The 12,286-nt window shown below is 42.5% G+C and overlaps 1 protein-coding gene across 3 annotated transcripts in view; it reads right to left on the bottom strand.

Annotated features, from left to right (window-relative positions):
* UTRN (utrophin) overlaps positions 1-12,044 on the bottom strand; it is a 498,468-nt gene extending 486,424 nt beyond the window's left edge. For 2 of the 3 annotated variants that reach the window (XM_025866206.2, XM_025866193.2), the window contains exons 1-2: positions 11,570-12,044; positions 5,727-5,897 (exon numbers count right to left, since the gene is read on the bottom strand). In XM_025866206.2, coding sequence (XP_025721991.1) covers positions 5,727-5,805 — 79 coding nt within the window. In that variant the 5' untranslated portion in view covers positions 5,806-5,897; positions 11,570-12,044. Of the gene's footprint in view, positions 1-5,726; positions 5,898-10,930; positions 11,082-11,569 lie in introns of those variants that run through there. The other variant, XM_025866194.2, reaches the window with a different exon arrangement.
* Positions 12,045-12,286: the final 242 nt, after the last annotated feature.

Raw genomic sequence — 12,286 nt, 5'->3', positions numbered from 1 at the left:
TATTTTTACACGCATTACAAGAATAGCTGCTCTCCTCTGTCAGAGTTGAATTTCTATCAGGGTTACCATCCCTCCCCACAAATCCCCAGGGCTCATGGAAAAAAACAAACCTGCTCAAAGAGCTCCCTCCAAAGCAGAGGTATTCCAGCCAAGTAAAGCTTTGGGGAGGGGGGTGGGGAGAACAATTTTTCACAGTCCTTTAGGCTGTTGAGAAAAATCCCCTCACAGGTATTTCTTTAAATGAAAGGGAAAGTAGATCAAGGACTCCCTCAATGCAACATAACCAGTGTCCCTCCTAAAGAAAGGCCCCTGAAAGATAAACAAATAAGGTGATCTTCCTCATAATTTTTATGAAACTGAATCTTGTTAAGCAAGTTCACTTTAATTGCAAACACAGCGTGTTTTCAGGAGACGTGCTATAAATGTAACCAGGTATAATAATCCATATTAAATAATTCATTTTATTTTTATTTCACTGGCCTCTCTTTTCTTCCCTCCCCCGTCCCCCACCGCTACCAACTCTTTCAATCCCAGAGATATCCATCGGGGCATCAGACCAGGGCTTAAACCGTGCCAAATCACAGTGCATTTGAAATCTACTACGTTATTTCACCAGCCAGTGAAAAGCCTTGAGCAGCAGTTGGAGGAAAAAAGAAAAGGGAATTCATGTCAGAAACAAATCATCAGTTTCTCTGCCTTCCATCCAGAAGACTGCCTGTCCTCTGGTATTTCCCCCTTTGCTGACTCTTAGAGAAAGTGACAGAGACTGGAGCCAAGGAAGGCCAGGACAAGTCTGGGAGAAGGCTGTATCTCCCACAACTGGCCCTCCCTTGGCAGGGCTAGGGCTCCAGGGGGCCCAGAGAAGCTCTACCTCATAGCCCAGGGTCCCAACCCTGGTGGATATAAGGGAAGAGGCAGAGGGATGTATAAGCCGAATCAATACTGGGCAAAATGTATAAGCAATAGATTCAGGCACAAACGCAGAATCATCCAGCGGCAATGGAATAAACTACCTTATAAATTGGGAGACTCGGCAATATGTGGAGGCCAAATTTAGAGTTTCTGGAGTCAGAGCACCTGAGCTCTAATCCCAGCTCTGGCACTTTCCAGCTCTGTAGCCTTTCTTACTGAATAAGCATTCATTGCTCACCTACTAGGAGCTAGGCCCTGGGGGTGATGCCAGGGATGTACTGGTTCCTGCTCTTGTGGAATTAAATTCTAGTTGGAAGGAAATTAACACACACACACACACACACACACACACACACACACACACACACACCAAGAAAAATGCCAGATAGCAATAAGAACGTTAGGGAACTTAAATATAGTGATACAGTCAGGAATGACTGGGAGATCTATTTCCTAAAGTCAGCAGGGAAGACCTCTCAGTGATGACATTTAAGCCTAGATCTCAATGACAAGAAGGAGCCTAACAGGCAAAGACAAGGAAAGGAGGATGTGCAAAGGCCCTGGGCCTTTGGAGAAATAGAAGGCAGGCCAGTGTGGCAAATTACTTCTATGTGACTCATGTTCATCATCTGTAAAATCATGGTTGTTAGGATTAAACTCATAACACCGTATCTGCACACAGTCTATGTACAACAAATGTAAACTGCCAGAATTATCATCATCATCACCATCACCAGAGTGATCCCACCATTGGACGTGTCCAAGCAGGGACTGGGTACAGACATGCCACAGGGATGGTCAGGTTATATGGCCTCTGAGGTTCCATCAACCATTAGACACCAGGATTAGGCAAGAAGAGAAAAGGCGAAGGAAGAAATGATAAAATTGTTACACTCAGGCTTAATGCCAAGACCTTTTAAAGAGGATACTGAATCATACAACAGTGTGTGGCTCACCTCATTTATTCAACAAATGGCCCTTTCCCATCTCAGAGTCTATTGATTCGAATCCCCAAATGGCCAAAATCCTCACAGGTAGCTAGTTGACACCCTGCCTTTAGCCCTGAGGTTGACCCTAGTTAGGAAGGCTCTGTACCAAAAAAAAAAAAAAATGAAAAAAAAAAATAAAAATTACCACAACAGCACTGAGAACAGAAAAGGATGATGTATTCTCCATTACTGGCTTTAAAAGTATGTTAGCTATTGTAGGAATGAAATAGCAACAAGGATATTCTTTGACTTTATACGCATCTCAAACCATTTTATTATTTCATGCTTAAAAAGCCCAAGCAGAAGCTTACACACCACAGACCCCATTGGCAATATATTTCACACACAAAAACAGAAAACAAAACAAAACAAAACACCTCTAATTTTTGGCCTACTCTCTCAAAATCATTACTAACTTGTTAAGCCTTCTGAAGCTCACTAATTCAGGCTGTCAAAGATGCAGTCATTGATAATAAACTTGACTTATGTGTCTTTCAGTCAGGGACAGAAAGGTCTACTTTTACCCAATCCTGAACCATTAAAGGTCATATCCTTTCAAGTTCTTTTCTAAAACTCACTCAAATCCAAGACAAGTGTACTACAACCATAAAGAAATGTACAGTTTTTACATCCACGACACTACTTCATCACCTACCCCTGATGATTTCATATATCTGTTCAGATGGTGTAAATGACTTGAAAAAAATTTTAAACCTCACACAGAGCATAAAACAAATTAATACTGGATAAGAGCAATACAAACAATCCTAATAACTTAAATGCACAAAATTTCTATTATGCCAGGCTTTCAGACTGTCCAAACTCAAGTTTGGGGAGGAAAGAAAAGAATCTTCATAAACCAAGAGATTAAGTTTATCCATATACTCTCAACATTAGTTTTTTTCCCCACCCAATCTCTACCCCTCTCCCCCCATCCAGTCCTCCAAAAGGAAGAAACATTGAGGAACAGATTAGAATTAAAATTTTCTTATAGGAAAAGATTCCTTTAAAAAAAACTGAAAAGGCAACAAATTCAGCATAGAACACATCCAAGGAGGATCTTTATATGTAGATGATGCCTTTGACATGATATGAACTAAAACTCCCTATTCAATATGTAAATTTTAGAGTACTATAAGACCTGACCACTGTCTACTAGTATTCACCATAAAATAATCAAGAAAGTGCCTTCCAGAAAGCGAGATTGGGACTAATAGGCCCATTCAAATCCAAATTTATCTACTGGCTTTTGCAACATAATCCAGCCAAAAGAATGGGAGTCGTATCTCAGCTATGCAACAGCTAGCTTTTCAACGTGTTTTGAAGTAGATGCCTCCAAAGTAACAGTCATAGCTTTGGCATTAGAACTCTCTAAGCAATTTAAGAGTCTTTAAAATTATAAGAACTAAGTAATATAGGCTCATTAAAGAACTTTAGAAAATACATATAAGCAAAAAAGAGAAAAATAATAATGCCACAATGCCAAGATGAGCACTATTAATATTTTAGTGTATGCTCTGCTAAATCTTCTTGAAAAAAATATTTTCCACATTTAGGACTTAATATTGCACATATATTTTACTTAACAATAACAAGAATGTACTTCTATACACATCCATAACATTTTTGTGAATGTACAACCTTCTACTTTATGAATATACCCTAATTTAATTAGCTCCACTGAGATTCTCTATGATCTGTTCAGAGGTCCTACACTAAAGGAACAGAATAGGTTAAACACTTATTTCCTAAAGTTATTGGTCCATGACATCCTTTTTTGAATTATACATCAGAACTTGTGCTCCTTCACAAAAACCTTGAGAAATTATGACTTAACCAATCCTCAATACTGGGTTTTTATGGTGTTTCCAATTTTTTTCTATTATAAAAATGCTGGGATCAACTTCTTGCTTGTACATGTCTGTTTATTCCCTACAGGAAAACTCTAAAAATAGAGTTATTGAGCCAACTGGTTTGCATATGGTAAAAACATGTGATAATTTCTGCTGTCCCCCAATAATGTATGAGAATTGTCAGTCTTTTTAAATGATAATATTTAATTTAAAGGAGAGTTTCGAAGTTATATGTACTCATCATATATACCCAATATTTTTAAACTTATATAATGACTTCTTTATGGACACGGCTAAAATACATAGTTATAAATACCAAAGGTCTTACTGTAATGGACATTGACTCAGAAAACTATCTAAGAATATACCACCTCACAATTTATAGAACATGACAAGCATGGATATGTTAAGTTGTGTCTTTTATTTTCTTCTTTGTTACAGATTTCTGGATATATATTCTGTGCTCTAAAGAAGATATTAATGATCCCTTATATCCACATCGCCCTTTATACTACTAAAACACTTAAACAAAAAGAAATTTAGAGGAATAAAAACATCCTGAGAGTGAATTTTAACACAGGATATTAAGCTGTACCCCCCAAAAGATCCCTAAAGTTACACAATAGTAGCTACATATTTAGAGCCAAGACTGTAATAATCAAAATCTTTACCAATCAACTGATACCAGTATCATGGAGGGAAAGGTGTATCTTAAATGTGTATCTCTATTAATTTACAGCTTATTTTCAGTACATGTTTTTGCAATTTCAAATAATTAAGAAATAGCTGGTTCACACAGCAAAAACAGGGTTCCTTTTTCATTTTTAAAGTGACACTGGATGTAATTTTATACCTCAAAGTAACTCTCAGAGCTACTTAAGTATAGTGTTCACACCCAGGGAGGAGTTCTGTGTAATTTCCAAAGCTCAGAAAGGCCTTGCCTGCTCAAAAATATCTCCCCTTAGACGGAAAAATGAAACAGGAGGAAACCAGAGAGGGAGACAAACCATAACAGACTCTTAATCTCAGGAAACAAACTGAGCATTGCTGGAGGGGAGGGGGTTGGAGGGATGGGGTGGCTGGGTGATGGACATCAGGGAGGGTGTGTGCTATGGTGAGCGCTGTGAATTGTGTTAAGACCTATGAATCACAGATCTGTACCCCTGAAACAAATAATATACTGTATGTTAATAAAAATAAAAATAAAAATAAATCTCCCCTTAGAGCCTGTCTCAAAATCATATTTGAAGTTTTAAAAAATACAGAAATTACTCAACAGGTCTGGAGTGGAGTCAGTGCATCTGCATTTTTTACAAACTCCCCAGTTGACTCATTTGTACAGCCAGAGTCAAAAAGCACTCAGTTATATAAAAGACTGAGGGAAGGAGGGGTATCCTGAGGTCCCCAATGCAAATGTTCATATGAAAACCATCAATCTGTCTTAGGGGGACCCACGTGAAAACTGTACCTTCAGAACACTCATAATAAGTTCCAAAAAGGAAAGCAAAGTAGGGTACCTGTTGACCCAACCCTGGCCCCCATAAAGGACAGGGGTGAGGATATACAGTAATGGAAGCAAAACTCAGGAAGACACACCTGGCCAGAAACTGCTACTTCATATTTTAAACACGTGATCCCTTCAACTTCATAAAATAGACCAACAAGAAAAAACTGCTCAGCTGTGTGTCTGTGTGGAAAGGGGTAGTCTCATCAAGGCAAAGCATTCAACCACAGGTAGGAGTTTCACCAACCAGTGCCCATCAACATATGATAAGACCATTATGGATTGGCAAGTAAGACCGGATACTCAGAGACAGTACATTACCTTTTACAATATAATAGTCATTTGTCAGAACTGTGCTTCTCAAAAGTTTGTCTGACAAGAACAGTGCAAAAACAAGCCAAAAAACCTATGTCTTCTAAGTAGTTTATACATAATAATGCATCATCTTCTTAAGCTTCCATTACCTACCAGATCTGGACTTGATGATGTCACTGAACTCATTCTGCCCATCATCAGGCCTGGCCTCATGTTCTCCATACTTAGCCATCTTTGCTGAGTTTCAATTTAATCCAAAGACTGTATTAAATCCGCTTCTTAAGACTTCCAGTTTTCTATAACGGTCCAGCTCAACATCAATATCTAAAGAGAAAAGGAATGGAAAAAAATGTATACATACATTTTTTATTTAATATATATATAATCATATAGTTATATATACTAGCAAATTCAGCAAATACTTATTCAGCACTTTCTATGTATAAGGCACTGATCTGGGCAATGGAGATATGACTGGAAAAGAGACCCAGACTCTGCCATTACAAAGTTTATAGACATTAAGCTGTTAATTATATAATGAATTATTTCATCGTAATACTGATATGTTACAAATGTACAAATAAAGAGGCACAGAGTAATATGAGCATACAGCAGAGGAATCTGACCTGCCCTGGGCAATTAGAGACGGTTTTCTTGAAGAAGTGACATTTGAGCCAAGCCTTCAATGATGAAAAAAATTTAATTAGCAAAAAAAAAAAAAAAAAAAGAGGTGGGAAGAGAAAAAGGTAAGAGCCTTCCATGTGAAAGTGACAGGAAGAATCATGGAGCATTCAAGAGGCTGAGCCAGTGTCTCTGGAGAGAAAACAGCCAAGAAGAGAGAAATCTGGCGAACTAGGTGAAGTGGGTAGACAGGACCGGCGACAGGGTGTTGGAGACCAGGTCAAGGCTCTTGATCTTTCTCTGAAGAGGAAGGGGGATCCAATAGACGGTTTTAAGCTGGGAAGTAACAAGATCAGATTTGCCTTCTGAAAAGATGGTTCTGGTTTGTGGGGATGAGTGAGGAGCCATGGAGACTATGGCAGAATATAGCAATTGCTCATTCAAGAACCTACGCCATGGGCCTAGGTTCAACATGGGTGTTGAGTAAAAATTTCTTTCAATTCCTCTGTATATTTGAAATTTTTTCATAACAGAATTTTGGGGAAAATAATTCTTAACTTTAGCCAAGAGATCAGACTTCGTATGACCAATAATGGGGCGTCATGTGATACAATGGGAAATATACCACATCGTCTATGGAGTATCCTCACGAAGCTTATCATAAACAGACAAATCTAGACTGTGGATAGCCTTCAAAATAAACGATCTGGACTGCTCAAAATTATCAACATCGTGAAAAACAAAAACACCTGAGGGAGGGGAAGCTTTTTGGGTTAAAGAAGACTAAAGAAACATGACAACCAAGTATAATCCTTGATTGAATTTAGAATTTAAAAAATAAATGTTTTGGGGATAATATGAAAAATGTGAATTGGGGCTATATGTCAGACAATATTATTCTATCAGTAATATTATTCTATCAGTTCTTTAGTATTGGTTCATGGTTTTGTCATTATGCAAGTGACTATCTTTGATTATAGGAAACACCTGATGAAATATTTATACCAACGAAGTGTGATAATAACTTCAACTTCAATTCAAACAGGACAGCATATGCCTGTCTATCTAGGTACAGGTATCTCTCTACCTATATACCTACATACAGGGAGAGAGGGGGAGAGAGAAAGCAAGCAAGCAACTGTTGGAAATGTTAAGAGGGGAATGCAGAGAAAGCGTATGGGTGTTTACTCTTCTTTCTAGTATAATATTACAGGCAGGAAATGACTGTGGTCTAAACAAGGGCACATGGAAAGAAACGGGTAGATATGTGGGATATTTAAGTATCAAATACAGAAGGTCAATAGCATTTGGGAACTGACTGGATATGAGTTGTTCAGAATACTAAGATGCAAAATGACTGTCCAGTTTTGGTCTGGGCAACTATGGGAGGGTGAGTCATTCACTGAGCTGGGGAACACTGGCAGATAAGCCACTGGCGGAAGAAATCATGAATGTGGTTTGGACTTGCTAAGTCTGAGGTGCCTCTGAGTTATATAAGGGCAGATAACAAAGAAGACAGTTGGATATATAGGTCTAATCTCAAAAAATAGTCTGGATTCAATAAAAATCCGGACAGTTACACATTATACCCCTTGACACAGATTTTATTCTAGAAGGTGCATCATATGAATTCTGCTGAGTATAACTACCACTCAATGAAATAGTTTTAAAGATTTTATTTATTTATTTATTTATTGAAAAAGAGAAAGAGAGAGCACCCAAGCAGGGAGAGGAGAGGGGGAAGGAGAGGGAGGAAGAAAGAATCTCAAGCAGGCTCGGCACTGATCTCAGAAGCCCCACATGGGGCTCCAGATGGGCTCAATCTCACAACCCTGAGATCATGACCTGAGCAGAAACCAAGAGTCGTCGCTTAACCGACTGAGTCACCCAGGTGCCCCAGCAATAAAATAAATTTTAATCTTATAGTAATTAATTAGAATCGTCTTCAGAGTTTAAAGAATTGAGGATTCTACCCGGCAAACCACCTTTTCTTTAAGGATGTCAATAATGAGAGTTCTGCATTGCCCCTAATACTTCCTGGAATATATTGCCCCTACAACCCAAACAGAATCAGAATTCAAGTTCAGCAACTTGGCTGTATCCTAACAGTCCCTTAAGTGGACCCCAAATGCCAATTAAATAAATTAATCATTTAATTGGGAATATAACAGTCAACACATCCAAATATTAACCTGCAAATAATGGGCATTAATTCATATATTACAATATATAACAGAACAAGAGTTTACTGCTAGCTAGGATTAGGCAGCTCAATCATTTAATGCAAGGACACACCATGTGGTATTATTTTATAAATGCTTCATTTGGCATACTTATGTAATAGTATTTTATATATTATGTTTAATTATATGTAACATTCAAAGAAATACCATATTATTTTATGATATAAATATATGTAAAAATTAATTATATTTTTTCCTGACTAGTCAGAAAAAGGGTGTGTTCTAATAATAAAGAGGTCAAATTTACCTTAGAAAAAAATGTTTTAAGTATTTAACAGTTTGAGGCAGAAGAAAAGCAGTGGACTACTAAAGATTTAGGAACAATTTCCTCTCTTATAGAGAGGACCATTTGAATTAGATCATCAGTCTGCTAAATTTTGAGTATAAAACACTTTTTTTCATTTTTTATATTGCTCTACTACTGTTAAGACTTTAGGGATTATTATGTGATTAAGTTCCTTTTTGGGGGTACATACCTATAAAAGATTTGCTGTTCTTAAGTGCATTTTAATACATTCAAGAACGTAAAGCTTTGTCCAGAAGAATGCATATAAAATTTTATTATGGAAAATCAGGTTTGTCCAACAAAACTTCTCTTTACTGGAAAGCAACTAACTATTCCCTTTAAGAGATATTCTGACTCCCTCATAACTCGTCTTAGCTAAGGGTCTTCACTTCAACACATGCCAAAGACCTTCCCCACTCCATAAAAAAGAAAAGTAAACTGTTTACACGGGACTTGACTTCATTTGCACATGAATATTTATCATATATTTTGCCACTGTAAGATAACTTCTCAAATTTTCTCTTTCTGATCATCAAAATCCCATATATGCTATAAAAGCAAAAGAGGATCAGAGGACAAGGAAAGAATGCGAAGGAGTGAGAACTACACAACGCCATTTGAACGGTGACAGCCACTGACTGTCACCTGTTGCCAGGAATGGTCAGGGGACCCCAGGTTGAGTAGCACACGGAAAAAGATACGTCCTTCTAAATCACTAAATGCTGCAGCTATTTATAACTGGTTGTCAGGAGACAGAATCAAGGTTTCTTCACAATGTGTGGACCTTCCACAGGTGTGGACCTTCCACTGGCACATCTATAGACTGTAAGAGAGGCCATCTTCCACACAAAGCTGGGTGAGAAACTAAGAATAAATGAATGGGATATTATTGCCTTAGAAGCTTTAAGCCCTATACAATTGTCATTTATTGTTACCACTGCTCCAGATCTGTTCCCTCAGAATTATGTTTTGCAAAGTGTAGCCAGATCCTTCTCACTGAAATTGATACTCAACTCCACATTCAGCAACTCTTTCTTCAGAACGCGTCTGGCTGTCATATGGAGCAGAAGCCATCAGTGTGTGGCAATAAACTTGGGGGTGAAAGGGTAGGGGGGTGGCCTTAAAGGTGAAGCCAGTGTCTCAATTTTAAAACAATTTGGCAATTAGATAATGTAAGAATACAAATACGTTCCACAACGTGTAATTATGATGGAAATGCGGTATAGGTCCTTGGGCAGAAACTATCCATGCATTTAAACCAGAAACCAAAACCTAGGAATGCTGAAGATAGTGGAAAGGGAAGCGAAAGGGGCCAAGAATTTGCCGCTCTGCTTGAAACAGAGTACAAGAAACCGCCCAGTGCCAAGAACTGCCATTCACTCTCGGAAACGCTCCAAGGGAAGGTTAGTACTACGGCGATTAATACTGTTTACAGGGGCAATAAATTTTAGGTAAACACCCAAAGGAGAGTTAAAGAGGTGCCTCATCGGTCCCATAAACTCGGGTAGAGGGGGCAGGGAATGACTCCGCGTAAACCGTGGCCCTGGCCGCCGGTACTCGGGAAGCTGAAGCACCCACGAGCTTCGCATTCCTCCAGCCCTCGCCTGGCCCGCAGCCCTCCCCGCAGGCCGAGGCCCCCACGCCCACCAGCAACAGCCGGGAGGGGCCAAGCGCACTTCCCTAGGCCCGCCCGAGTTACAAATGAGTGGATGCGGCTGCTGCCGCGGGTCCCAGAGGCCCCGAGACCCGGCCTCAGCCCAGTCCCGGGGAATCGAAGATTCCGCAAAGTCAGTGCGTTCCAGCCGCAGCAACCGGTGCACCGACCCTCCCAAACGGGGCATGGAGAACTGACCCGCGAGGCCCTGATGACCCAGGTGACTTGGAGGCTGGGAAAGAGGAGACTGGCCCCGGGACAGCCCAGAAAGCGGAGCCGATCGCCCCAAGTTAGACCTGGAGCTCTGCAGTTCAATATAAAACAAAATGCGGGTCCCCAGGGTCTTGGAGGTCGGGCACGTTTTCTTCCCTTGAACCAACCCTGGAACAGTCCCTTTCGTTATCTGGGGCTTGGGGGGAAAAAAAATTCTCCTGTAACAGGGTGCTTTCTAAAAGTTGCACAGCCCAAAATTCGTGCTTTGTTGGTTTTATAAGTGGCCTTGGGCAACCAGAGCCTCGGACCCGGGGCCAAAAGGGGACACGAATTACCTTACGTGATGCAATAAGTGATGCCAAGAGTCCAGGAAAGGAGAAGAGGCTTCCGTGGGGACTAAGCACCAACTGGCCTCCCCTGTCCTCTCCCCGGAGCAGCAACGGCGTGGAGGGTGAACACGTTTCCTGCCAGGCCGACGGCTGCGAGCCGCTCCCCTGCCCGTCCACCACACCGCCACCCTCTTCCCACCCTCTCCTGGCGGACACCTCGGGCCCCGCCTTCCCGGGGCCGGGGTGTGCGGCACAGGCCCTCGTAGGAAGCCACGTCCCCTCTTGGAGATCACAGCTCGAGGCACGCGACCCTCTCACCCAGCGCGGAAGGAGGGCTGGGGGAGCCAGGCTGCACAGCACCGGGGGTCGGAGGAGCTGGGGTCGTTCGCTCCTAGACAAATTGAGAGGACCTCCGGGTCCGAGCGCTCTCCACGTTTCTGGCACTCTCTCTCCCGCCGAGGGGAGCTGAGCTCAAGTTCCGAGGAAAGTGCACGCGAAAGTTGGTGACATCTTAGACTCAGACTTGAGAAGGAGACCCGGGCGCAGGGTAGGAGCCTCAGAAAGTCCATCCTCCCCGCAGCCCACGCCCCACTGCCCCGGGGCTGCGGTCATATCCCACGGCCCGAGGCTGAGACACTGCACAGGCTTACCTGCTCCCGGGACCCGCGGGCCGAGGGCTCCTCCGGGCGTGTTTGGGTCGTAGCAATCGCGGGGGAGTGTGCGAGCGTGAGTTCTGTGGGGCGACGTGTTTTAAAAAGGAATTGTGAAGAACCAGACAAATCCGAAAGGAAAAAAAAATTTTTTTTGACACCCGGTTGAAACAACGCCCCCGACTTGTGCAATCTTCCTGCCCCGGTAGTTCCGCCAAAAACAAAAACAAAACAGTCCAAGTGCAAACCTGGAACGGGCGCGCAGGCAACCAAGTTTGCCAAACACTAGAGTTTTCCGTCTGCAGAAGGGACCCAAAAGAAAGGAGGCACCGCTCGCCGTGGTGCCCCAATCGGCTTTGGAAGCCAGAGGCTCCTCCTCGGCCCTCGGCGGGAGAAAGCCCGCGGCCGGCTGCGGCTGCCTGCTCCCCTCCTGGGAGGAAAGGCGACTCCACAACTTTGCGAGCAAGCCGCTCGCTCCGGCGGCTCCTCCTCCGCCGCCGCCGCCGCCGCCGCACCCGCCCCCCCCCCCCCCCCCCCCGCCGCCGCCGCCGCCGCCGGCCTGCCCCTTTGTTGGAGAGCGGCGCAGGAGGCTGAAGAGGGAGGGGGCGCGGGACCGAGAGGGGCGCCCTGCCGCCCCCGGGGACACGGGCTCGCGTCCGGGCACCCCGGGACTCGCTCTCCCCAGGAGGAGGCGGCCGAGCGGGACCGCTCCCCGGG

Source organism: Callorhinus ursinus, unplaced genomic scaffold (genome assembly GCF_003265705.2).
Source record: "Callorhinus ursinus isolate GAN/ISIS: 27379988/994484 unplaced genomic scaffold, GSC_fseal_2.0 scaffold6, whole genome shotgun sequence".
NCBI classification, from domain to species: Eukaryota; Metazoa; Chordata; class Mammalia; order Carnivora; family Otariidae; genus Callorhinus; species Callorhinus ursinus.
Note: the sequence above shows the minus strand (reverse complement) of the source record. Positions and strands in the feature narration are given on the sequence as shown.